The following is a 27998-nucleotide window of genomic DNA, read 5'->3' as shown; positions in this document are numbered from 1 at the left end:
GACAAGAATATTTTGATTGTAATATAATAATGGCATATAGAAGTTGTGTAGCAATCAAAATGAATTATAATATAACAAATATAGTAAAATGTGCAACACTAAGTATAACAATGATCAGTCAATCAAAAGGATAGCCACTGCACAATACACACAATAATTTTATCAGCAGTCAAGAAAACACCATGGTAAGTTTGACATTGCACTTATTATCAAGTCGGTAGTTATTAATCATGTCTTCTTTTTCACGAAGAGCAGTTTCTGCAGAGTCACTCAAAGGAGTAGGAAGCCATAACCACTCCAACACTTTGTTGGACATCAAGCTGTGTAAAACAACTGTAGAACCTTTGTCACTTAAAGGATTTTTACACAATCGTAAAGAGTTTAAAGAAGTGTTATTGGCAACAGCAGCAGCAATATCATCAGTAACTTTGTCAGTAATCCCATTGTCATCCAAACGTAAAACATTTAAAGTTGTATTCTTTGTAACGGCTGCCATAATTTTTCTAGCTCCAGCATCTCTTAAATTATTTCCATCAAGGATGACTCCAAGAAGCGAGGTATTGTCAGCTAAAGATGACCAATTACCATCCTGTAGTTCATTCCAACGAAGATCCAACAGGATTGCTTTGCAATGAGTAGCTATTTTGACTACCGTTTCGGTGGACATTGCTGTAAGCTGATTATCTTCAAGCCGTAATGATTCAATAGATGCAGCATTTGTTGAAAGGGAGACTTCAAGTAAACTACAACCAGTGTCACCGATATTGCAGCTGGACAAGCTAAGTTCTTCCCATTGCCTTCTTGAGGACTTGGTTAAGAACACACAAAGAGATTTCATTTCCATCGGTGTTAGTGTCTGCATGCTGATATTAATACGACCTGATTCAAAAATTTCTGCCTTATCAATTTGACGGCACATCTCCCAATCTTCGGCCTCATCAAAACACTGAAAAAGATGAAGGCACTTCCTTGTATTTTTCAGAAATTCAACAGAAATTGTTGGTTTGCTCTGCTCAGATGGATCACCAGATAGGAGTGTTTTAAATGCTACCTTTTGCCCTTTTGTGAATCCTATATAAATAATCCAGGTGTTGTAATAGTTTCCAACCCAAAACTTTTGTTGAAGGACTTCCAATTCATCTGCAACCTGAAGGGAAGAGATGTAGAATGCAGCCAAAAATTCTTGCACCGAAAAGTGAACAAAGTTAAATGACAGGGTTGTATGCATTGTACTATTGTGTTCCACAGCTTGCAATAGTCCAAAACAGTTAATTCCCCCTGGAATGGCATCCATTTCTGGACAAAATTCTCTTAATTCGGCCAAACTAAAGACAAGCTGACTCTTTTCTAATGCTATAAATGACAGCTTGGCAAGTTGAAGTATGACATTATAATATGGTTCAGGAAAGCTTTTTAAATTTGTAAAAGCATTGTTCAACATTATTCCTTTTTTTCTTAAGTGATGGCACACAGTGAGGCATATGAAATCTTGATAGAGAGAAGTTTGGCTAGTTGGCAAGGAAGACAATTCACTGTGTTTTAACAGGTACAATAAAATGGTCATGTTCAACGGAATATAACAAAGACTGTTGATCGTAGGATGGTTTAGCAGAAATCTAAGCAGTACTTCTATTTGATCATCCAAGCCTTTCAAGGCATACTCAATGTAATCTTTTCTGTCAACTTCAGTAAAGCCTAGTATTTCCATTCTACGCTCCATATTGCTGTGAAGATGTGCCGAGGAAGAAGGACGTGAAGTAATGACCAATGTGCATTTCGGTAATGTTGTTCTGTTTATGATGTCAGCAAATAATGATCCAGTCCTTAATGGTTTAGGCATTTCATCATAACCATCAAGAATAAGAGCTAATTCGCTACCTTCTGTTGCTAATAAATTCATTCCACAAGATGCTGCAATATCTTTAGCTGATGGATCGTTTCGGTAAAAGCAGTGGACAAGATCCTCTATGGTTTTTATTTGAGCAACTGCAGGATCACGCATGTAAATTAAGAAAACTAGCTTTTTGTCTTGAAGGATTTTTTCATTGCCACCAACAGCCCATTTGTATGCTATTTCTTTAGATAAAATTGTTTTCCCTATTCCTGGGGCACCTTCTATCAAGATGGAAGATGGGAGACTCATGTCGGTGTCTTCGAATGGTTCAAATATCTCTGCAATACTTTTAGTTATTCTACTTTGTTTCATGTACTCCTTTGAAGATTCTTGACCATACTGAGACAAGCGCTGAGCAACTGATTGTGAGGAGCTGCCAACTGCTATACTCCCACTAACTGCAACATCAGCAACAGCAATGACTTCTCTTTTTGTGCGTACCTTTCTGTGATATATGATTGCTACACTGGTAAAATGTTGGGGCTGCTCAGGTGGCCAGTCATCTTGGGAAGTCTTATATCTGGTTTCCTTGTATATGACTTTGACATGGTCACTCACAGAATTACTTTCTTTTTCTATATAAAAATAAAAACTTCTAATGCACATTTTCTTTTTCAAACTCCCTTACAGTGTAAATATAACCAACCACATATTTTGTGTTTGATGCTATGCAGTGTAATGGGGGTTTAGAAAACCCGGACCGGATCAGGTCAACTTCTTCAAGTAAGTCAATTCACACAATAACCGCAACATACAATTCACGCAATAACTAGCTATATCATACACTCTTCACTTTGTAGCCACTCTGTCAAAAACATAATTAGCTAGCTAGCTACGATTTTTATTTATTTTTTATTTATTAATGCTTTACAGCACAAGTGCTGAAGGTCTGTAGGACACCTGGTCCTACAGCCTGCTCAAAGACTTTAGCCACTTAGACTTTAACTACTTAAGGTGTGTTTGAAAAGTTGGCGATGGCTCAGACTGCAACAGCGATTGTGCACGAAACGTCATCCACGATAAAACAACCTAACCAAGCTATTAAAATACTTTCTACTACATTACACTACACAATCGCTACAAAGCTACAAGCTCTTTCTGTTGTACTCAACTGTTACACACTAGTAACCGCCCGAATTTATTAGAATCGTGATATACAAAGTGAAAGGAACTTAAGATAACAGCAAACCTGTGAATTTATTTCAGTAGTGATGAATGAGTAATGGAGTATTTATTGCTACATGTCTAGGTAAGCTTTAAATAGAACAAAACCTTACTACTCCAGAAATCTTCATTACAGCTACCCTGCATGGGCACTAGCTTACCTTTCTTAGTTTAGCCAGTCATCCATGACCATTCCTTTACATAAGTTTGAAGGTTTGCTGTTATCTTAGTTCCTTTCACTTTGTATATCACGATTCTAATAAATTAGGGCGATCGCTAGTGTGTGTAACAGTTGAGTACAGCAGAAAGAGCTTGTAGCTTTGTAGTGATTGTGTAGTAAAATGTAGTAGAAAGTATTTTAATAGCTTTTATTTAAGTTGTTTTATCGTGGATGAAGTTTCATGCGCAATTGCTGTTGCAGCCTGAGCCATCGTAGCTAGCTAATTATGTTCTTGGCAGAGTGGCTACAAGGTGAAGAGTGTATGTTATAACTAGCTATTGTGTGAATTGTATGTTATAGCTATTGTGTGAATTGTATGTTATAGCTATTGTGTGAATTGGCTTACTTGAAGAAGTTGACCTGGTCTGGTCTGGGTTTTCTTCAATGAACAAAAGGAAATCTACTTATTGTGTATAATTGTATTGTGCATAATTGTATTGTGCAAACAAAAAAGATGGGCTATAGGTACAGGTAAATTATTAAATGTTTACCTATCAAAGTGCTTGATATACTGTCCCTACCAAACTTTCATCATGCATGCGTATACAGTTTCAATAGCATTAGCACTTTAATTTTAAGAATCACTACATCAAAATAAAATGTTTTAACCCTTAAACCCGCAGAAAACTATTCAGAAATGCGTGTTTACACAATATTGGCATGCATGGCGAACTAGGTGGGGCAACTTAATCCTTACAGCCTACAAATACACATAGATTAAAAAGTGTGTTTACTGGGGCTACTTGGAGAAGGTTAAATGAATTCATTGTAACTACAGTGGCTTACTTGTTATGAAGCGGTGAACAGCGATGAGTCACGTCTCCGTGTTTCTAAATTCTTGCCACGTGTTTAATTTCGATTGTGGGTTTACTCATGTGAGTCATATATGGCTTGATGCAGAATTTCACGAAGAGTTGAATGAAAGTTGTTGCAAAGCAATAAGATCAACTACCATCGAGTTATCGACCATTTTATAAAGGTATGTAAAGGGTTTGCGTGTTTCCTTACCAAAAAGTTATTTTCACAGCTAGATTTGGCTTCACCATTTAGCATTAGGGTAAAACCCTAGGTATCACTTTGATCCTTGCTACACCACGAGTAGAATGACATAAATTGCATAACGTAGGATGGACGCTTCGAAAGTTACAGCACTTTGTGCAAAGCATGCGTATTTATTAAGTGTAAATCCAGTTTTCTGGATTATGCGGGTTTAAGGGTTAATGTATGAAATACAATTAATTTTCATTACAAATTTTCAACAATTTTGGAAACCATGAAATCTACAGGTGTACATTGCATGCAATATTTGCATATGGTTGTACTTACCACTGTTAGTAATTCCTATAGTATCAGAGAAGCTCCTTATGACTGTCTCTATTTTATTCCATGATGCCTCAAGATCTTTGTCTAGCCATTTTTTCAACACAGCTTTGCAGCACTCCTCACTACGTCTGGGGTGGTAGGAGTGATTCTCTGATATGATCTCTAATTCATTTGGTAATAAACCAATTCCTTTACCCAGATCTTCCCACTTGGCAGCCCAGTTAGGAACAATCCTTTTATGTAACTCATGTAGCTGTGGCCTGTCTCGCCCTGAAGAAAAAACAATGTTGTAAACTGTGACAGCTTTTACATGTGCAAAATCATCATGGGCTATTTAAATGTTCTTGTCTACTGTTATGTACCTGATTTGGTTGCACCATCAGAAGACTTGTTAGAATCATGAGACTTTGAAATACTTTCAATCACACCCTGTAACTTCTTCCAAGTGGCATTAGGATCAGACATCACCCATTCCACTAACATCCTTAAACAACATGAATGAGGATCGTTTTCAAATTCTCCTTCTATGTCATCCAACTTCTGTGATGAAATACCCAGAAGGATCCCTATTTCAAGCCAGTACTGAGCATACGGTTTGACATAAGTTGACATCTTTTTTGTAGTTGGCTTCTGTGATACTGTTAACAATTTCAAATACTACATATAACACCCTAGCTTTAAGTAATATTTTCGATATACATGTTATACTGTGCATTATATTAAATGTGACCTGACATGAGTGTACCTACATCTTGAAGTGGAGAGTGGAATAGTGCATGGAGACCAACAAAACAGACAAGGGTATTCCCAGCCAAATTAGGCCTGGATGCATTGTAATGGCACAAAATTCACAAATTACATGTATTCATAAACTGTAACTTTGCAAGGTGGATAAAGCTAATAACATCATTTTGAGTCATTCAGGTGGCTTGCTAAAGCTACACACACCAGAGAAAATAATAGGTTTTAACAAACAGTACATGGTATGTTTAGATTGCCCCAATAATAAATGGTGGCTGACGAAATGCCACTTCTACAAACCACCCTAGAAAGTGGTACAAAAAGTAAATAGTCTTGCAAATTTAACATCAAATATAGTGTTGAATCTAATAGGAACCAGTACAGAATTGCTAAAATAAAAAAATATGCCAGAACCCAATTTTTGGTCTGCCTGCCTGCCTGTCTACCTGCCTGACCACAGTTGCATGGCTATAGAGGCTAAACAATGCATCATACAGCCTGTGCCTTTTGGGGTTCTGACAAGTGTCTGCTCTCTGTGTCTTGCTTTTTTAGTCATGCTGGTCGTCTTCTTCATGAAACAAAACTGTATCAAGATGTTAATTCTCCATATCAACACCTTCCGTACTAGATGCCATAAAATTACTTAAAGCAGCACCCAAGCTACTTTAAGAGGTATTACTGGTAGACAGTTGGTAAACACTGTAACTACATGATAGGACCTTTTATGAACTAGCTGAACCAATAACAATCAAGCATCATGCACCTTTAAGATCTAGCTGGACTAAGGGAAATTCCCCTTAATGATCTAGCTGTACTTATAGCAACTGATCATAAAATACACACCACTTTTTGGTAGCACAGTGAAAATCAAGGTACATGTATGCTACTACCATGCCCTTTAAAATATCACCATTTGGCTGAAGCCCACTTGAGATACTCTAATAAAGCAGTCACCTGAATAACAACAGCCATATATTTGATATTCTAATTAAACAGTAGTCACATGTGCATATCATAGATGTAACTACTAACAATAAAAAACTAGTATATCACAAATATTAATTTAAAAATGAAGTAGGGATCTAAGCGTTATCACTTACATTCCTACTTCATTTTTAAACTTAATAGCTATTAAATAGTCTGGCTCCAGAATGCAGACATAATATAAAATTAGTCTGAAACTTTTATCAGTGTAAATATTTTGTACTTGTTTAATAATAATATTGTCTTTGTGCCACCATAATATAGTGGAATAACCGAAAATTGTGCACTTCATTTATAAAACCATGAACCTTTTCACATAAACAGTACTCCTTGTGGCATGTATTTTTAAACATTGCGATTTGACTTTCAATGACCTTTTTCCCACAAAAGTGGTCAATTCTGTCTTTAATTCCCTGAGGCATAATTAACCTGTTAATATAGTAGCAAAGTAAAGGTCTTGGCGAAAGAAACAACTTGGTGTTTACTGAAGTCAATACACAATTCAATTCCAAAGTTATAATAATCATATATCAAATTGATACTGTTTAACCCTCCCCCCCCTCCAAAAGTGACGTGTGCCACCTAAAATGTCGCCTTTAAAAACCATCGTTATGCAATGAAAATCACACAATACTAGTCCATCTAACATCACATTAAAAGCAAGAAAACACAGGCGGCCAGATATAGACTGAAAAACTCACATTTTCATCCTCCTGCCTGCCTGCCTGCCTGTCTGACCATAGTCGCAAGATTGGAGGCCAAATGAAGCAGCACATGGCCACTATTTTACACCACAATAACAAACTCACCAGTGGAATGCACCTCTTGGGGTTCTGATGAGTCTGTGCCGTATGCTTAATGTCTTTTCTTTTATCATCAATCAGGCTGGTCACTAATTTTCCGTATCAACTACAGCATAGCTTGGTGGGAAAATCCCTACTTTGGTATTGAACAAAATCATTGTTATAACATGCCAATGTAGGGATTTTCCCACCGAGCTATGTTGTAATGCTATTGTTCATCTCTTTTTTATTACTTGGATATCTACTTCATTTTAAAATTAAACTTCCATGAATTCCTGTTAATTTACTTACCCATGGATAATTTATGCCTAAAAGGTAGGTAAATTACTAAATTCAAAGAAGTTTGTATTGGCAATCACATAACTTTGATATGATTGTCGCGGATCATGCGAACCAATGATGCAACTATATTTAATGTGTGTGTATTAAATAGAAATACTGGTTAAACAGGTTTTTGAGAACAGTTTTTTTTTGAAAATATGTGTTAATTATTCATTGTTCGTAAATGAGAAAAGAAAGTTGTTGTACTGTTGTTGTTCCAGCATAAAACAGAGTTAGAATCAGGTCGATAAGTCGTCCACGATATTTGGTACTGAAACCCGTGAAGCTTGCTGGATGCAGATATTTGCCTTATCTCGTATTAACCAGCCTTACCTCGTATTAACCAGAAACTAAGAATCTGTGGTACCATGGAATATTCGTTAACAACACCACATAAGGTAAGTTTCTTTGTGCATTGAAATTGCGTCCTCCTATTACTTTCAGGGTAGCGAAGCAACTGATCGAACTGAGAATTTATTTGTACTGGTAAACCGAGAAATACTGACGACAAGTAGTCTAAAGAGTAACCGAACAAGGGAAAAGAAAATCCTACTGAAAGAAGAAACCAAAGCTCAGAAGATTTTATAAACCGAATTTACCGGCAATTCAACTGAGATTGGACGCCACTTGTTGGTAATTGGAAAGGTGCTGTTGAATCTAAAAACGAAATTGTCAAGGCTGGAGAGTGCCAATGATAAATTAATTGAAGTTTACGAGCAAAACAATGACAACGAAGGAGCTGAACAATTTCAGAGTGTTTTAGATGAGGAGAGTGAAATAACAGTTGGTATTATTGATAAGGTATCACAACTAAAAGTTCTTAGAGGAAAACTAGAGCAGAGACGACATGAGAGTGATAGGAGACACACAGGAACAACAGATCAAGTAAGACAAACACAACAGACAGGGGATGTAACAAGTGGTTTGTCACCACAAACATATGGTCCAATTAAACTCCCCCCAGCTTGAAATTACTCCCTTTAGTGGGGACATGTTGAAATGGAAGGAATTTTGGGATGCGTTTGAGGAATCCATGGACAAGGTTTAGTATGCTTCTATTGATAAACTAAATTACTTGAAGTCTAACTTGAAAGGGGAGGCATTAGATGCTATTTCTGGTTGCCAACTTTCAAATGACAATTATGTTGCTGTTGTTGAAGTACTTAAAAGGAGGTTTGGAAACCAACAATTAATCATTGATGCACATTATCGCAATTTGTCACATGTAACGCCTGCAACAAACCATGTACCAAAACTGAGACAGTGTTATGATTAAATTGAACGCCACCTGCGTAGTCTAGAGGCTAGAGACTACCAATCATCGACACTTTGTCTCTTTGATATTAGATAAGTTACCACAAAGGGTTCGATGTCAACTATACATGCAAAAACCAAATGATCAGGAATGGACCACTTCTTTGTTACGCCAATTATTAGGGAAGCATATTTCTGCCATGGAGATGGCAGGAGGAGACGGTCATGATAGCCTGGGACCATATAACAGTCCAGGTCATTTTCCTTTAAGACCCCGTCTGTCCCAAAACAGATCAGCAGAGGGGCTTTTAGCAGCAGGTAGCCGACAAATCAAGTGTGTATATTGCGGACAAACCCATTGGTCTGATGAATGGCCAGTAATGCTTCCTGATTTATGTGGGCTTTTACTTTGATTGCATCTTCCCCTGATTGCTACAGTGGGAGACATTGAAAAGGCTTTCCTTAGCATTGGACTGCAAACAGCAGATAGGGATGTAACTAGATTTCTTTGGCTGAAAGACACAAGTAACACAAATTTAGAGAATAATAATCAGGTGCATCGCTTTTGTTGAGTTCCCTTTGGTGTGATATCTAGCCCATTTCTTTCGTCTGCTACTATCAAGTATCGCTTACAACAAAGTAACACCCTGCTTACCAAACTCCTTTAGCGAGACACCTATGTTAATAATGTTATCACTGGAGCTAATTCCCCCAAAGAAGCTAAAGTAATGTATACTGAAGCCAAGAAGCTGTTCAACACTGCTTCCATGAACTTGAGAGAATGGGCGTCAAACTCACTACTGTTTATGGCCTTTGTCCCTCACAAAGACAGAGCTGGTGAATTGAGCTGTCAACGAATACTTGGAATCAACTGAAATGCAGTGACCGATGAACTGTCTGTTTCCAAGCCCCTATCACAGAAACTTCCACGTGTTAAGGCAAAGCAAGAGGTCCTAAAATCATCGCTTCAATTTTTAATCCTCTTGGTTATATTGCCCCATCCATTCTGGAAGCTAAACTTTTTATGAGGGCGTTATGGGTAAGTAAGTGTGACTTAGATACCAAGCTTAATGATACACAAATGAATGAGTGGTTCCAAAGTCTTGAAACCGTTCCTCAGCATCATATGCCACGATACATGGGGAATAATGAGGCCGTTGAGTATAGCTTAATCTGCTTTTGTGATGCATCAGCTAAGGCATACTCAGCTGCAATTTACTTATGTCAGTCACTTCCAGACTCCTGCAAGACCGATTTAGTCTTTTGCAAAACACGTCTAGCTCCGCAGAATACCACCATCCCAAGACTTAAGCTTCTAGGAGTACTGATTGGGACGAGAGCTCTGGAGTTCGTAATAAATGAACTATGTAACTTATACCTTTGTGTTTACTGATTCATTGTACGTATTGCATTGGCTTTCAACCAAGAAGCCACTGCCATTATTTGTTACGAATAGGTTAAAAGAAATCACGGTACTGGAACGAGTCTGTTTCAGGCATGTTCTGTCAGAAGAGAATCCAGCAGACTTAGTAACTAGAGGTAATTAAAGCACCTACAGAATTGTCATCTATGTGGTGGAATGGTCCTAGTTGGCTGAGTAATGTGAACAGCAGTGACCAACTTCGAAGACACCTTCAATGGACAATAACTGCCGACAGCTGTTTGAAAGCGAGATGAAAGGATCAAAGATACTTTGTGAAACTAAACTTGTGGCTGGGGAAGCGTCCTCTAGAGAGTCCGAGGTGAGAATAGATCTTTCAGACATTGATAGAACAAAATTCTTTTCATTTTACAAACTTTTAAGAGTTACTGGATGGGTTCTCTGCTTTATCAGTAGATTGAAGAGAAGGTACTTTAACACTGGCCCAATCACAACCTTAGAATTTAATCAAGCAAAACTGCTTTGGGATAAACATGTGCAGTTGGAACATTATCCAGAAGTGATCCACAGTACTAAGAAAGGTGATAAAAACAATCTAAAACACCAACTAAACTTACAATTAGATCTGAATGGTCTCCTAAGATGCCATGGAAGACTTGATAATGCCGCGTTGACTCAAGCAGCTAAGCTTTTGCCAAAGAATGATCATTACACAAGATTAGTTGTCATGGATGCTCATAGTAGAGTTCTACATTCTGGAACTTCACAGAGTTTAGCAAAACTCCAGCAAGAAGATTGGGTTCCCCATGGCTGCACAGATATCAAGAAACTGATCAAGGACTGCAGGATATGCAGACGAGTAGAAGGCACACCATTCACCATGCCAAAGATGCCTAGTTTGCCAACAGAATGTGTTGCAAGGTCTCAACCTTTTGAGTATACTGGTGTCGACTACTTTGGACCAATGTTTGTGAAGGAATTCTCCCAAGTCAGTGGGAACCTACCAAGAGGAAAATGGAAAGTTGGTCGTATCAGCCAATTTATACAGAGTAGTGACAAACAGATTTGATCAGCTAAGGTTGTTGTTGTTCCACATAAGGTTCTCAAGAGAGCTCTTAACCTTCTATATCCGATTGAGTGTCCCAGGGATCAAAACATAACTGATGTTAACTCAAAGGGAAATTTACAAGATAATCAGTTCAGTTCAGAAGAGAATAATGACAGTGATGAGATCATAGAACATGATGACAATGATTTACCAGAGAGTCAGCAAGATTTGGTACAAAATACCCGTCCCACTCGTAAGACTGTGATAAAGGCCCGACAGAGACTGAAACAGTGGCTTAATCCTGATACTGATGAACCTTCCCTGGGGAGTGTTGCAGATCACGCAAACCAATGATGTAACTATATTTAATGTGTGTGTATTAAATAGAAATACTGGTTAAACCAGATTTTTGAGAACAGGTTTTTTTGAAATGTGTTAATTATTCATTGTTTGTAAATGAGAAAAGAAAGTTGTTGTACTGTTGTTGTTCCGGCATAAAATAGAGTTAGAATAAGGTCGATAAGTTGTCCACAACAATGACAAGGGTTCAATTAATACTCTAATAGAGCAGTCATTTCTACCAACTGATTGTTCAGACAATCGAAGGTTGGATAATCAAGGGAGCACTGTATACGTATATGATTACCAGTATTTGGCATGAATATCTACCCAGTGTACATAGTAAATAAACTGATTTATGTATACACAGATACGTGTACTTCCCCATTACTATAAAATACCATTTGCATGTAAAATACCTATACCATACAAACATACGTTTATTTTCATTAGAATAACTGGTTGAGACTTTTTGAGCAGTATCCGCGGACATATCTCCTTCTGCCATTGTTGTATCTATTGGATAATTAAAACATGACATATATAGTAAGACAGATGACAATATAGTTTTGTTAGTAGCATTCTTGAACTTTTAATTGTTAAAACTATCATACAGTAAAGTAGTACTGTATAGTGTATAGTAGAGTTCCCACCAAAATGAAGGTACCCATCAAATGTTTTCATAAAAACCAATATCATATGCAACAAAAATCATCTTTACAGAATAGTATTAGTGCATTTAACATCAAATCCAGAGTTAAAGCAAGAAAACACTTACAAAAGGCAAAATATTGAATTTAAAAAATCACTGAAACCTGACTTTTGGTCTGGTTGCCTGCCTACCAACCTGACCATAGTCACAAGGCTAGAGGCCAAACAAAACACCATTTCACTCCACAAGAACAGACTCACATGTGGCCTTTCAAGTGTCTGCTTTTTGCCTTTACTTTTATCTTCAATTACGTGGTTGTCTTCTTCATGCAAGGAAACCACACCATAATATCTGTACTAACACTTCCTTAGAGGAGTGTATTTAGATTAGTGTTGTTTTAGTAAGGACTTTTAGTTTTAGTTATAGTCATAGTCAGATTCTTCAATAATTTTAGTTATAGTTTTAGTTATAGTTATATTCTCTGTGTTATTTTAATTATAGTTTTATTTAAAAACATGAAAACCTTTTAGTTTTAGTTATAGTTTTAGTTATCTTTCTTAATTCTTTTTAGTTTTAGATTTAGTAAATTATTCTGCTGTTTTTTAGTTATAGATTTAGTTTTAGTTATAATATGGATTTATTTTTAGTCTTAGTTAACTAATACATATTTACCTTACTAAAAGTACTTCTAGTTTTAGTTGTAGTTATAACACTAATTTAGATACCACAAATCTATTTCAAGTGCTAATGCCACTGTAACAGCAAGTACAGTGTAGATACCTGTACTTATAAGATGAGCAACAATGCCCAGAACATGGTGATTACACACCCTTTTTACAATCACTCTCATTTACCTATACAAAACAAAGCGACCTTGTCCTTAATCTATTGCATAGCTCACTTGAGATAAGCAGGGAGATTGACACATAAGGAGTTAGGACAAGGAGTTCAGAAATCGGGTTAGTGTTGTGACTATGAAAAATCTGGAATACCGGAACAATGTTATTTTTGTGATTGGAATCATGCGCATAGCACTAGCATGCTACAGATCAAGACACATGGTAGTGTGTCGTGTGGCCCAAGAAGCTGGTGCGCCACACCGTGAGTATATTAACAGGAAGAAAGAAAACGCAATTTTCACACCTAAGTAGCTCAGTGATCCTTAATCCGATTGGAACCAAATTTGCTACAGAAGTGCTGGCCAGTTAGGGGAGTATACATACCAAATTTGAAGAAAATTGCTCCAGCCATTTCCGAGATACGAGTGAACAAAATTTTGTTTTAATTTCTTCGTTTTTTATCTTCTCCTTCATCTTCATTTCGCACACTTGGCAAAATCTGCCATAAAATATGAATGCGTGCTTGGATCTGGCTGAAATTTGGCACACTTAAAGGCCTCATTAAGGCAGATGTCAGTACCAACTTTGGTAGGAATCCGATGAACATTCACGGAGTTATGACCAATTATTTGCGTAAAATAAGGTCGAAGGTCTGTCACACCTACAGGGTAAACCCCTTGGAGGAATCAGTTGAAAATTGATATGTAGATGGAGCAACCATCGTAGGAGTACCTTTTTGTGGTTTGAAAGGAATCGGGATAAAGACCATGAAGATATGACACAAAATCCAACCTGTGTCAAAATTATGCAATCGATTTTTATGAATAAAAAACTATTAGTTTTCGTGTCTACCAGGCAAACCGCTTAGAGAATCAAGCTAAAAATCAGTATGTGGCTGGAAAAGCCATCATAGAAAATCCTTGCAGTAGTACAGAAGAATCAGATTACAAACCACTGAGTTACGATTCGAAAGGCAACTACGTGTAGCAAACGCGAGATCGAGATATTCTAATAGAACAGTCACCCTAATAGAGCATTCAGCTACATTTACAATTTACTCAATTAGGCCACGTCAACTAAATTTCTTGTTTCTCAGACCCAACCGACCCATAAAATTTGTAAATGAAATGTTTTTGTTTATTTTTAAGATCACGTGTTTGATCGCGTGAGTTTGTTGTTGGCCATTCATATCTGCTATGCATGGGACGAGCTTGGTTAATACAGGAAGAGTTGTGAAAGCAGACTTTGGATGGACGCTTGATCATTTAGATGTACTAACCATAGCTAACAGTTTGTCATCGAACACGGTCAAACGCCATAGTTACACGTGTTGACACAACTTCAGTTAAAAAAAAATCACCACCTATTATTATTTTATTTATACCTACCTACCGACCCACTTTTCAACTAGTTTCAGTCCGAGAAACAAAAGATTTAGTTGAAGTGGCCTTATATTACATTGCTAGTTATTCTGTAGGGAATTCAGCTACAAACAAGTCACTCTATAGTCAGATCAGTTAGAAGAAGGTACCTAATAGAGAGAGCTACAAAGAAACCATCATGTAGAGAGCTCAGCCGCAAACAAATCACCCTGTAGAGAATTCAGCTACAAACAAATTGCCCTGTAGAGAGATCAGCTAGAAGAAGTTACCTCGTAGAGAGTTCAGTTATCAAGAAACCATCATGTAGAGAGTTCAGCTGCAAACAAATCACCCAGTAGAAAGTTTCGCTATGAACAGATCACCCTGTAAGAGTTCAGTTAGAAACAAGTCATCCTGTAGAGAGATCAGCTAGAAGAAGTCACCTTGTAGAGAATTCAGCTACAAAGAAACCACCATGTAAGAGAGTTCAGCTGCAAACAAATCACCTGTAGAGAGATCAGCTAGAAACAAGTCACCCTGTAGAGAGATCAGTTAGAAACAAGTCACCCTGTAGAGAGTTCAGCTAGAAGAAGTTACATTGTAGAGAGTTCAGCTACAAAGAAACTACCATGTAGAGAGTTCAGCTGCAAACAAATTGCCCTGTAGAGAATTCAGCTACAAACAAGTCATCCGGTAGAGAGATCAGCTAGAAGGATCACCTTGTAGAGAGTTCAGCTACAAAGAAATCACCCTGCAGATAGTTCAGCTACAAACAAGTCATCCTGTAGAGAGATCAGCTAGAAGGATCACCCTGTAGAGAGTTCAGCTACAAAAAACAAATCACCCTTTAGAGAGATAAGCCAGACAAAGTAACCCTGCAGAGATAATGTATCAGTAAGAAACAAATCACCTTGTAGAGAGTTCAGCTAAATTTCAAGTCACCCAGTAGAGAGTTCAGCTACATTTCAAGTCACCCAGTAGAGAGATCAGCTCCAAACAAGTTATCTATAGGAATAATTTACATGTAATAAATATGTGTATTTGTATTATATATACTAGTATATTAAAAATTTTGAATTTAAAAATGAAGTAGGGATCCAAGCGATAAAAAGTAGTGAAACAAGAGATGAACAATGGTAGTTATTACAGCATAGCTCAGTGGGAAATCCTTACTTTGGCAATGAACACAAAATAATTGTTATACCATGCCAAAGTAGGGATTTCCCACTGAGCTATGCTGTAATAACTACCATTGTTCATCTCTTGTTTCACTACTTTTTATCGCTTGGATCCCTACTTCATTTTTAAATTCAAAATTTTTAATATACTAGTTTGTTTAGTTTTTTGTTAAAGCATACAGCTAGTTATAAACGTGTGACTGTTCTATTAGGGTGACTGCTGTATTAGAGTATCTCGAGTCAGCTTGCAAAAGATGTGTGCTTGTCCAAAAGGGCTCGAAAAAGGGTGTGTTCATCGTGGTTTTGACCACACACCTTCAAGTTAGTAGGCTGATTCGAGATACTCTAGTCTAATAATCGATCGAAACCACGATGAACACACCCTTTTTCCGAGCCCTTTTTGGACAAGCACACAGCTAGCGTAAAAGGGGCGTGGTCTCGATCCATATATCGATATACGTAGAATAAAGAATGGGCGTGATCTTGTGGCCTATCGTGGAGTACTGGTACCTCTGTAGCTACAGTAGCGTATTCTAAGCACCTTAAATAATTTTGTGGCGTCTATTATGCTGCTTAAAGAAAGTGTTGATATGGAAAATTAACGCCTCGATATGGTTTCGTTGGATGAAGAAGAAGACAAGCAGCCTGATTGAAGATAAAAGAAAAGACAAGGCGTACAGGGGGTACACTCGTCGGAACCCCAAAAGGCACATTCCACTGGTGAGCTTGTTGTTGTAAAGTAAAATGGCGACCGTGTGCTGCTTCGTTTGGGCTCTAGGCTTGCGAATGTGGTCAGTGAGTGAGGCAGTGAGGCAGTTGTACTAAATTTGGAGATTTTGGCGATTTTTTAAAATTTAATATCCGGCCACCTGTAAGTGTTTCGTTGTATTTAATGCTGTTTTATGTATTATATGGACTAGTACTATTTCGTAAAGGTGGCTTTCGTTTTGTAAGATATCTCTAGGATGATTTTTAAAGGTGGAAAATTTGGCGGCGCGCGAAACATTCACCACGATCCCTACTTAAACGGTACGACCGTACCGTTTGATAATTTGAACATTTACTGATAAAATCTGAAATAGTTAAAGTATTTAAAATCTGCTTCATCTTGTGTGGTAAAGAAGGTTAAAAAGTCCTAAAGCCGGCCATAGGCTGGCTTTGGAGTATACAAATACAAAAATAAGCGAAATCTAATCCAAAACAGCCAAGCAGTAAAAAGAGTGCGGCCCTCAAAAAGGCTATGGTGAAAAAAGATGTGAAATCCAAGGTGGAGGCCAAGAAATGATAGGTTAAAAAGTTTAATAACGACAATTCAGGAGAAGTTTGTGCCAAGACCAAGCGGTACCAAATTCACCTGAATTGTTTTTATTAAAATTTTTTACCATTAACCTACCATCACAGCCATTTCTTGGCTGCCACCTTGGATTTCACATCTTTTTTCACCATAGCCTTTCTGAGGGCCGCACTCTTTTTTATAGCTTGGCTGTTTTGGATTAGATTATAAAGACTCCACAGTGAAATGAACAAAATTTGTCTGCTAATCATTTATATAATCCTTATTTGTAATGACTCTGCAGGGTACATGATAAATCAACAGGAAAGAGATTGTCAATTGTAGTTGCATGTGACTGTGCATCCTACAATCTAGCTATCTGCATACCCTTTTTGCAAGCTAACTTGCCATAATCCATTAATTTTGTACTGAAGTATGACTCTAATAAATTAGGTCACTGACCACAACTAGGCTAGCTAGCTTGTGTAAAAAAACTATGTTTATTTCACCATGGGGGTCTTTAAGAGGTGAATTGCTTAACCTCAAAAATATTGCCCCTCGAAATATTTAGGGCCATTTTAGGCTATACAGTAACCTATGGCATGATAGTGCTTGTACATGATTCCATTAGGCCATTCCAAGTAGTAATCCTGTTTCAGGTCCCCTCACATCAGTTTTTGGTTTTCTCTAACTAATACCATTATTTTGGTGTTATGCTTGAATATTCTATTTAATAGTGCCTCTTACTGTTTAGAAGAATTACTAGTAAGTTTCATGCATGCATGTAGTATTGTGAATTACTGAATTAACCTGTAATATACGTAGCTAGCTATAGATACTTAGACGGCTATATACAAATATTTGCGTGTCACGATGGATACATTTGAGTTCATCAGTGGGATTATAACCTATGCCTCAGCCAAAAGGTCAAGTCTACACTAGCTATACCTTAGGACTGCAGTGTACAGAAGTTACATGCACTTATACACAGCTATATATTTAAAGGAATTGAAGTACTGCTGCATCTGTTAAGCTAAAGACTAAATTTGTTGCAACCTATGCAAGCCTCAACCAGAAAATACCAGAAAAGGTTTCACCTGTTCCTGGAAGATTAGAAGTATTGATAAAGTATATGCACCAATGAAACCATTGCACCAAAAGGTTTGCTTTTAATACCATGATGTGTCAAAAATTCAGTTACTGTCCTTCTTTAATCCATGATTGCAACATCTCTTTTTATCGGCACAAATCTTGATAATCAAAGCTATATCAGTTCAAGTTTGTTACAAATGATTCCATGCAGGAAATTTGATTAATCATTCTCATGCATGTATGCATGTGTATAAATTTTGTTCATGCTGGTTCCCTGGACAAAATATTGCCTGTCTAGTAATGAATTCAAATTTAAAAAGTTTGTACATGACATTTCATTGATGAATATGATAGATATAATTTTGTAGGTTGAAGTTAAGTTAATGTTAGACAAGTGTGCAAAAAATTTGGAATTTTCAACCAGAGTAGAGACCATAGTACGTCGATAAAAAGTACTGAAACAAGCTGGAGTAGTGCACGATATTAAATCACAGTAAAACAATAAGAAGTGCTATATCCCTACTGTGTTCAAGATACTCTTGATAATACAAATGCACAGTAGGGATATAACACTTCTTATTGTTTTACTGTGATTTAATATCGTGCACTACTCCAGCTTGTTTCAGTACTTTTTATCGATGTGCTATGGTCCCTACTCTAGTTGAAAATTCCAATTTTTTTTTGTGCACTTGTTTGTAAACTTTTTTGTAAACAATTTATTATGATTGGTGAACCCATGCATACCGCATCTGAAATGGCGCTGTATACCCCAGCTATATCAATTATCGTCTAAAAGGTGAAGTATCCATTATGCTTCATTGTCAGCTATGTTCAACCCGTTACACATCATTACGAATCAAGAACTGTTCGAATAATCCACGCATATCGAAAGAAAGAAATGGCGTTGCACACCCCAGTTATATCAATTATCGTCTGAAAAGTGAAGCATCCATTACGTTTTGTTGTCAGCTATGTTCAACCTGTTACACAGCAGTACGAATCAAGAACTATTCGAAAAGCAGAAATGGCACCGCACACCCCAGTTATATCAATTATCGTCTGAAAAGTGAAGCATCCATTACGCTTTGTTGTTGGCTATGTTCAACCCGTTACACAGCAGTATGAATCAAGAGAAAGCACTTCTGCAATCAGAGTATAGCCACTATGAAAAAAACAGATGATTTCGTTTCGAAGGGAAGCCATCACATACTACCACCAAATTAACTGTCAGCAAAGATGAATGGGACACAAAGGAGGACACTGGTAAGTCCACGAAGAATACATTGTATGTACTGCGATATTCCAAAAGGCACCTGTCAGGCCGAAGTGACATTGAACACTGAAAAAATCAAGCCTGTAGCCTTAGCCGTTATTGAGTTACGCTTGTCTGAAGGCATCAGTCAGTCAGTCAGTCAGTCAGTTACTTACTTACTCAGTCAGTAGAAAATTCCGTTAAATAATTTTTTTTTTAAATTAAAAATTACGTAGCAACTTGTTGAAAGTGTTTTGGGTCGATCTGAAAACTTGCTTGGGCTTAGTTTTACCTAACCAATACTGCCTCATCGTCTGGGCAAATCGAGGTTGGTTTTCGGGTGATATTATTTCGTGGGCCACGCTTACTCCTTTGTGGTCCCTACCATCATGCTATATGATATATGTACAAGAAAACTTGATGGAATAGAAGATTACAATTCACAGTGTAATTTGTCCCATACTTTAGATTGCCATCTATCTACAATGCATTATACTGCAGACCTGCATGAACGTTTTATGGTATTTGTTGCTATACCTACATGTAAATAAGGCCACTATTTGGTGATTTTCTATTTTTTCATTAGAAAATTCCAAATGTAAAGTATGGATGGGTCATTACCATTATCCATTATCACCACAATATAGCTGGCTAGACTTATTTTCATACCTCTATACTCTCTAGGACCTGACACTCTCTGCATAACAGGCAATTTTAATTTAGCTAACTCAACATAGCTAGTTTGGCAACTATTCTCTTTAGATGTAACTACATATCGTCACGTGATCACCTCCACTCAAGGATCAACTTCTTACTTGTGAATACCATTGCACAAATCTTTAACATTCTCTTGGCTACAATGCACAAGGTAGGTACTGTATAAGTGCAACAATCTTGAAAACTGAGCTGCACATCCTCAATATTTGGTCATAGATAGTATACCTATTGACAATAGGTATGATTTGGGTAGTCAGATGAAATAATAATTAAATCGTTAGTAATGGGGAAAAAAACGTGTGGCAGTAAAAATACATGTGGGCACTGATGAAAAACAGAAAACCATTAAATAGTGGCCTATGGCCAAACCATAAATAAGGCCAGGCAAACTTGATTAGTGTTTCTCATCCCTACCTTTTAACCCCACCGCCTCTAATTTCATTATTGCTATTATCAATCACGTGCACACGTATTTTGATGCTAAACTAGTTCTTAAAAGACTTTAACTAATTTTTATAGTAATAGACAGCTTGATGTGGAGTGAGTATTATCTTTAATAATGAATGACCTCCCACCCACATGGAAGTTTGAATTAACATGGATGAGAAACAAGTAATCAAGTTTGCCTGGCTTAACATACAGTAGGTTAATATCCAGGCATGGGGCGAAGTACTTTGGTACTTGTACTTAACCTTCTTGAGTACTTGTACTTATACTTAAATACTTTTTGTACAAATGTAATGTACTTGTACTTATACTTAAGTCCTAAGTAATGTACTTAAGGTACTTAAAGTACTTATAAGTACATGAAGTACAATGAAGTCCTTTTACATATGTATAAGTGAAATAAGTTGTAGCTATATATATATATATTGGCTTAAAGATATTCCTGGATTGACATGGTCAGCTTTTGGTTGAAGTCACAATTGCTGCATTTGCTCTAAAAACAGGATTTAAAAGGTTTCCCATCTTCTGATTCATTTCTCTGTTGATCTTAGAAACAGTTGTACTGCTTTTGGCCTGAAAGATTTAGTTGATCATTATAAGAAGCAGGCAGCTATAGCAGCTAAGAAGAAAGATTATGTCCTGAACAGGAAGTCAAAAACAATGAAGTCATATCAAAAATAGCCATTGGGATTGCAAATCTAATGAAAATATGGTAAATTTACTGATATTAACAAAATTCCGCATTTCAAATGACAAGATGGTAAGCTCAAAACCCACTAAACTGAGGACTAGGATACACAATTTGAGTTTATAAAGACTTATACTGGACTTAATCCAACCATTACAAACAGTCACTCACACGGATGCTTTTCGAAGTGAACTCCCGTATATTTCATCTAAACACTAAAAAGGCGGTTACTAGACCGGCCACTCTTGGTCCAATTCATTCGAAATATCAAAGAATGATTCATATATACGGTATTCCAGATCGTTTATTCTAATTAAATTCATTAGTTTAGGGTGAATTCCCATGGTCTTGGCAACCGGTGAATCCCACAATGCATTTCCTGTACATTACGCATTGGGTAAAATGATGAACAAGTGGCAGAATTCGAGAAAAGGCGGTGATATGCACTGCAGCTAGAGCCATGAGAACAAGGTGGAGTGTTCCTTAGAGGTATGTGTGTAATAAACAGACCGTTTTTTGTGGGTACCACCACGTAATGTTGCTGGCGTTTTGAAAGTACACGAAAATCACTGTGTTTTTATGCCATTTTGTGCATTTTACGTGATTTTGGGGGCGTATCCTTTTCAATGGTAATGTATTACTAATGTTCAAAACTTTTTGACATGCAGGTACATGAATACATTGAAGCTGACGCAGTAACAATGGCCCAAAGTCCAGCAAATAAGATAACCAAAGGAAATATCCTCTGCTTTCAAGGTTGGCAAAAAACATCCTAGGAGTACCATCTTCCTCTGTGCCTGTTGAGAGACCCTTTAGCATTGTAGGAAAGGTATTTATTCCTGAAAGATTTCGCCTTACAGATGGCAGATTTTCACAATTTTATTAGGTGCAACCAAAACTACATAAATGCAATCATGAACAGTGTAAGCATAATCTGTACTACTTAAATACTTTCAAAAGTACTTGTACTTTACTTAAGCACTTTCACATGTACTTCGCCCCATGCCTGTTAATATCTATGGTCAAACTCCCTCATCCAATTTAACAAGGACCAGGAACAGGAGTACCACTTCCAATTGCAAAAATAACACTGTTCTGCTGATCATGGTTTTCCAGATTCTCTATGAAGCTACGATTGTGGTAAAGCCTGTATATCCGATCAATGCATTAAAACAGAAAATCCATGCTTATAACAGTATATGATGTGCATTATTAAGAACACACAAATACACACGGCATAATGAAGAGTTTTTGATTAATTAACACTTAAACTAACCTGGTAGATTGAATTGGTATGATCAAGAGTTAATAATAAGAGAGGTATGATGTAATCAAGTTGTATGCTCGAACTGCATCGTGGCACTCGATGTGGCGCTATAACGCGGGAATCGAAGTTATCACGTGAGTAGGGAAAGTCCCAAGCTTTAAATAGTTCAAGTTGATTTTCTATAGATTGAGATTTGTAATTCATTGCGTTGTGCAGTACAGGATTTTACAGATCAGAGGTTGTACTGGTGAGTCGAGTGCTTGAGAGCATGCATATACTAGCAGAGGCTTAAATGGTGCCCGGCAGTGAAAGGTGGGGTGATACTATAGGTTCGAGTATAGGCTACCTCACAGGCCAAATTATTGTACTATTGGTTGCTGTACAGGCAGAGAGTGTAAATGCATCAATGGAACAAAATTACAAGAAGTCTAACTTCATAATTCATAAGGGTCATTGACCATAAAGCTACACAGTGAGAGAACTCATAAAAAAGCTGTAGTAAAAAGAATGAAAAAGGTTGTACCCAAGGGTTGCACCAAAATGTTGACTGAAATAATAGGTTAACCTGTACCAGCAGATTCAAGTTGGAGTACATGATTTTATTATGCCAAGAGTACATACCGATGTGACCATAGATACTATAGACTCCATACGGAGTCTATACTGAGTGTCTATGATGTAACACAAACCAGAACTTGGGGTGAAATTCTTTGTATCAGTATGGAGATCACAAGTAAACACCTATGCCATTCAACTTACCCATGTCTTCATTTTTTTTCAATTGATACTCTTCAATGTGTTTTAGGAGAATGAATGAAAGTATATGTAGTGATTTGTAACAGCAATCTGGGGGATTCCATATGGTGTTTCACCTAAAGTCCTGTGTAGATATGTACTTTGACTGGCTGCCAAGTAACCGACCTGATGAAGAAACAAATGCAAATCATGTAGACAGACAGCTTTTTAGCTTTACATAGTAATAACCAAGTTGCAGGCATAATATACAGGATAATTATTTAAAGATGTTTTCTCTTTCCATTTTTGTAATTGTGGCCATACACTATATAGCTTTGAATTGGTCATTTTGAAGCTGGACTTTGTACCACAAAGTCAATAAAATTAATTTCTTGGAAACTGAGCTTTCTACCACAAACTCCATTATTGGAATGAGCTGAATTCTTGGAAAGTGGGCTTTGTACCACAAATGTACATTCCCTGCAAGTGCATGTATTGTTGTGGCTATTGTGGGTTTCTAGTTGACATTACTTGGTAACTCCTCCAAGGAAGATGTTTGTCATGTCTGTTTTAGCTTGAAACACTAGCACATCCTACATATACTCAGCCGAAGTATTTATTGTACATAAACATGCACAACAAAACTGCAGTAAAACCAATTCTTGTTTAAAACTACAGGACTCTGCTAAGTGCTAATCCTATTTTTGCAATTTTTAACCACCTGGTCTGGGATTTTTTCTGCATTCAACAAAGTTTGATCCAGTAGAGTTTTAACAATTGTCCTGTGTTGCAGACAGTGTATATATATATGTACCTTGCAATTGTGTTCATTCTTTGTTACAGAGATCACATTAAAACAACATGACTGACTCCAGTCCTGGAAGGACTGAAGAAAGTGCTGATAAAAGTTCAACTGGAAATGAAGTAGATACTGGTGTAAACAAAGTCAAACCTGAAGAACAAAGCAAAACCTCTGCATTCAGCTATCTTCTAGATGGCTCTGTATCTCCTCCTTTGTTGTACACTAATGGTTAGTCAGAGTATTTAATGCATATATACGACGTTATCTACATATGCTTATGTAGGCATCCAGTTTCAAATAAAAGATTCTCACAAAAAGGGGCCATCATGTGCTTATGCTAGTCTTCCAGGAGTTCAGTCTACTCCTTTTGATTGGAAGATGTGTTGTGATCGTGGGGATGATGTGGGAAGCGAACATGTTACTTACTATCAATTGAGAGATACAGATAAGAGCCTACAGGACATTTTATCTGACTGTAGCTATAGCGTTATTGGGCTGATTATAATTAACAATAGTAATCATCCATTACTGTCAGATGATATCGTGAAGAATGGTATACCACAAAGTCTGCCCATGTACATTGTATCTTCACAGGATGGAAAAGATTTGATTTCGTATGTTCAAAGACATGGTGAAGGAAGTGTACAAGTTAAAATAGTTGTTGGAAATGGTTTTGCTTTGTCAGAATCTATGTTTGACAGAGACAATCAGAGGCTTTTACTAGGTTAGTTTCATTTGTGTTCTTTTTGTAAGCTGACAGTGCAGTAATGAAGTTATGCTTATGTTAAAAGCATTGTCTTCTGCCAACTTGCCTTACTGACTGACCCTCTAACCATCTAACTGATGAACATAACTTGATAATGGCTACTGCTATGTACGAGTTTTAATTTTGACAGTTAAGTATTGCTTTGGCCCAAAATGTGCCTTTTGGCATACCTCAGGAGGCAGTTGCATCACATGATCAACTGCACATGTGATGCGTGGTGAAATAGCAAAGGACTAACACAAAATTTGTTGAGACAGCAGCAGCAGCAGCTACAATGAACTTAAGTGGTCATGTTGTTAAGTTAACACAAACTGTTAAGTTGAATAGTTGATACATTACGAATGTTTATGTTTTGGACATGTGGTGGGGACATGTGGTGGGCACATGATGTGTTCAAGTTCAACAGTCAAGATGTCTAAGTTACTTTATCAATTGTTGACCACAACCAAAACAAAAATAAAAAATAAAAAAAATTGCCATCTAAGGGACTCAAGTGTGGAGGGTACTGATGTGCTGGAAAGTGAAGATTAGTTAGTATTACTATATAAGCTGCATAAACAGCAGTGTGTAGGAAAAGTAATTTTATAAGCAAGTAGATCATCATCATAAAATATGCTGAGATCATTACCTCACGTAAATGTTTGTTCCCTAACTACATATATGTTATTATGTAGGGAGTTAATTTTGAAATCAGGTATGTAGTAACTTGGGTCATACATCTGTGCAAGTGTAAGGAAAAATTAAATTTGAGTATGGAGCATAGAAATGATGATATGAACAAAGTTGGGATTAAATGTCCACTAGTATAGCTTTAGGTGTAGATGACCTCCCTTGTTTTATTGCTATGATCTCTACTCAAATGAACCATTGCATATCACATCAAAGAAAAGAATGACACCAGATACATTAGAAAATAAATAATTTAAAATTAGCAGTTGAATGTGTGCCCCATCAATTGATTACTGAATGCAAGTGGCCATTCTGCTTTGTTATCAGCTTGTTATATATGGTATTACAATGAGAAAAGTACAAGAAGTGCCTTTGCAATCAATTCAGGGACTACAGAAATTGCAACTAAACATGTACCCGACTGTTTTACTGGAAAGTGATGTGGCCATTCTGCTTTGTTTTCAAGTATGTTATACAGTATTACATATGTACAACAGTACCTCTGATATCAATCCAGTCACTACGGAAATTATGGATGATTCTCATGATAGCCCATTGTACTGAAGCCATTATGCGTTAACATTACTACAAACCAACACCTATCCAGTAGTGGAGAAAGAAATGGGGACAAAGGTAACTTTATGATCGATACATTGCAGCTACTGCGGTTGATGAAAAGGCACGTCATGTGGGCTGAAGTGGCATCAAATGGTACAGAAATCAAGCCCATAGCCTTGTCCATTGTGAATTTATGCTGGCTGGAGGCATCAGTCCGCTAGGCAGTCAGTCAGTCAGTCAGTCAGTCAGTCAGTTAGCAGAAAATTCAGTTAAACAAAAAAAAATTGATTTATAAAAATGCTGGGATCACTCTGAAGACATTTCTGGCATTGATTACACATAGCCAATATTGCCAAGCTGTTGTAAAGGAAAGACAAGGCTGGGTTTAGGTGTGCTTAAACCAGTTATGATACAATATTAATAATTATTCAAATACTGGCTCTGTACGTACCACTGTATAAAGGGTGCTTGAATAACATATACTATTGAACAATTTGCTTATGAAACATTCAATGAGTTTATGTCCTATGAATTATAAAGTATATTTATTTTATTTATTAATGCTTTACAGCACAAGTGCTGAAGGTCTGTATGACACCTGGTCCTACAGCCTGCTCAAAGACTTTAGCTACACAAGGTGTGTTTGAAAAGTTGGAGAAAGGAGAAGAAATCCATGACTGGACCTAGGTGGCCTCGAACCTGCAGCCATCCGATTTACGCTTGAACGCTTACAGGAATCTACCAGGTGGTCAGGATGTTTTCTCCTTGTTATTTTCATGTAGCTATATCCATAGGAATTCTAAAGAGTAACTCATTATCTCTAAGTACCCCAAGTAGAACCAAATGGACACTAGTTTATTTATTAATGCTTTACAGCACAAGTGCTGAAGGTCTGTAGGACACCTGGTCCTACAACCTGCTCAAAGACTTTAGCTACATAAGGTGTGTTTGAAAAGTTGGAGAAAGGAGAAAAAATTCATGACTGGACCTAGGTAGCCTCGAACCTGCAGCCATGCCGATTTACGCTCGAACGCTTACAGGAGTCTACCAGGTGGTCAGAATGTTTTATATGACATGCATGCAATGGCAGTTTGATTTTTTGAGATAGAGATTTATTATGATTATATGATGTTAAAATTTTATGGTACAAAATTCTGAATACTAAGCTGCTTTAAAAGTATATTGAAATTTCCATATAAAATGGTGAAGTGGTGTTACATAATATATGCTCTATCTTACCTGGATCATGTGGTCATGTGGTTTGTAAATATTATTGTCTACTTTTTAGATTCACCTAGAATGGACATTCACAAGATTAGCAAACCAACAGTGTTGAAAAATGGAATTAAAAGTATTTTTAAAAGGAAAAGAGGAAGCATACATGTAGTTTCAGGAAGTCCAAGTGATATCCAGACTTTGATGTCATTTTTTCATACTTATGAGGTATACCATATAGAGTGTTGTTCAGTCATTTTGGGTATTGGGACAATAAACAGTGTTCATGTACAGTGTGTGCTTACTCATATTGCACATAATAGGGTTACTGGGACTAAGTTTGTAGTGGGTTGTACTTTACATATACTGAATACAGTGGAACTTGTGTTAATGAATTACAGCAAGGTCCAAAACATACAAATGTATGCATTGTGGTCACATAAGTTAAACACTCAAAGTTGTCCTTGTGAATACAGTACAAAAGAAGTGAGTGTAAAAAAGTAGCCTTTGCAAAATCAAGAAGAATCAAAGTTAGCGGTCAAGAAATGGCTGCAATAGTGTGAACGTCTCATAATGGCATGTGAATACTGTCATCATAAGTACGGTAGTACTGTATAGTAGGAATCATGAAGGTTTGAGCTTTTCTTGCCAAAAAAATATCACACAAAACTAACCTCACTCCTGCTTCATAACAGCTTGGCAGTATTGCATAGTTGAGCATAACCAAGCCCATAAATGTCCTCAGAGTAGTCCCAAACCCTTCCAATGAAATTTATTTTATTTTATTGAATTTTCTACTAACCGACTGACTGCCTGACCGACTGCCGGACTGACTGATACCACTGCCAAATGTAACGTAACTATGGTTAATGCTGCAGGCTTGATTTATTGCGTTATTTCCAGATGTGCCCATAGCAGCTACAATGCATACATCATAGACTTGCCTTTGTCTTCCTTTTTTTCTCCATGATTGTGTATGTGTTGATTTGCAGTGACAAGGCATCAGTGCAGCTGA

The 27998-nt window shown here is 37.1% G+C and overlaps 2 protein-coding genes across 3 annotated transcripts in view; one reads left to right on the top strand and one right to left on the bottom strand.

The window, feature by feature from the left end:
* Positions 1-3: 3 nt before the first annotated feature.
* Positions 4-22365, bottom strand: LOC136264653 (NLR family CARD domain-containing protein 3-like). 2 transcript variants are annotated; one of them, XM_066059430.1, is made up of 5 exons: positions 22248-22365; positions 11911-11988; positions 4964-5239; positions 4605-4871; positions 4-2469 (listed from the first exon to the last, which is right to left on the bottom strand). In XM_066059430.1, exons 2-5 carry the CDS (start codon positions 11978-11980, stop codon positions 170-172), a joined length of 2913 nt encoding a protein of 970 aa, XP_065915502.1. In that variant the 5' UTR covers positions 11981-11988; positions 22248-22365; the 3' UTR covers positions 4-169. The 2 variants fall into 2 exon arrangements, with proteins under 2 accessions (XP_065915502.1, XP_065915501.1); XM_066059429.1 differs by lacking the exon at positions 22248-22365 and adding an exon at positions 19789-19942.
* A 13-nt stretch (positions 22366-22378) lies between these two features.
* Positions 22379-27998, top strand: part of LOC136264649 (uncharacterized) — a 222858-nt gene continuing 217238 nt past the window's right edge. The window contains exons 1-4 of the mRNA XM_066059426.1: positions 22379-22485; positions 23817-24003; positions 24059-24499; positions 27057-27211. Coding sequence (XP_065915498.1) covers positions 23835-24003; positions 24059-24499; positions 27057-27211 — 765 coding nt within the window. The 5' untranslated portion in view covers positions 22379-22485; positions 23817-23834. The remainder of the gene's footprint in view (positions 22486-23816; positions 24004-24058; positions 24500-27056; positions 27212-27998) is intronic.

The sequence above is a fragment of the Dysidea avara genome, chromosome 8 (genome assembly GCF_963678975.1).
Source record: "Dysidea avara chromosome 8, odDysAvar1.4, whole genome shotgun sequence".
Classification (NCBI taxonomy): Eukaryota; Metazoa; Porifera; class Demospongiae; order Dictyoceratida; family Dysideidae; genus Dysidea; species Dysidea avara.
The sequence above is the reverse complement of the archived record's forward strand: the minus strand, read 5'-3'. Positions and strand labels throughout refer to the sequence as shown.

Coding starts and splice junctions, on each gene's coding strand:
- LOC136264653 (XM_066059429.1), bottom strand. CDS start 19,822: ATGCAGAGAGTGTCAGGTCCTAGAGAGTATAGAG. Junction 11,989..19,788: donor AGGTCCTAGAGAGTATAGAG/GTATGAAAATAA, acceptor ATTATCCAATAG/ATACAACAATGGCAGAAGGA. Junction 5,240..11,910: donor TTATTCTAATGAAAATAAAC/GTATGTTTGTAT, acceptor AATTGTTAACAG/TATCACAGAAGCCAACTACA.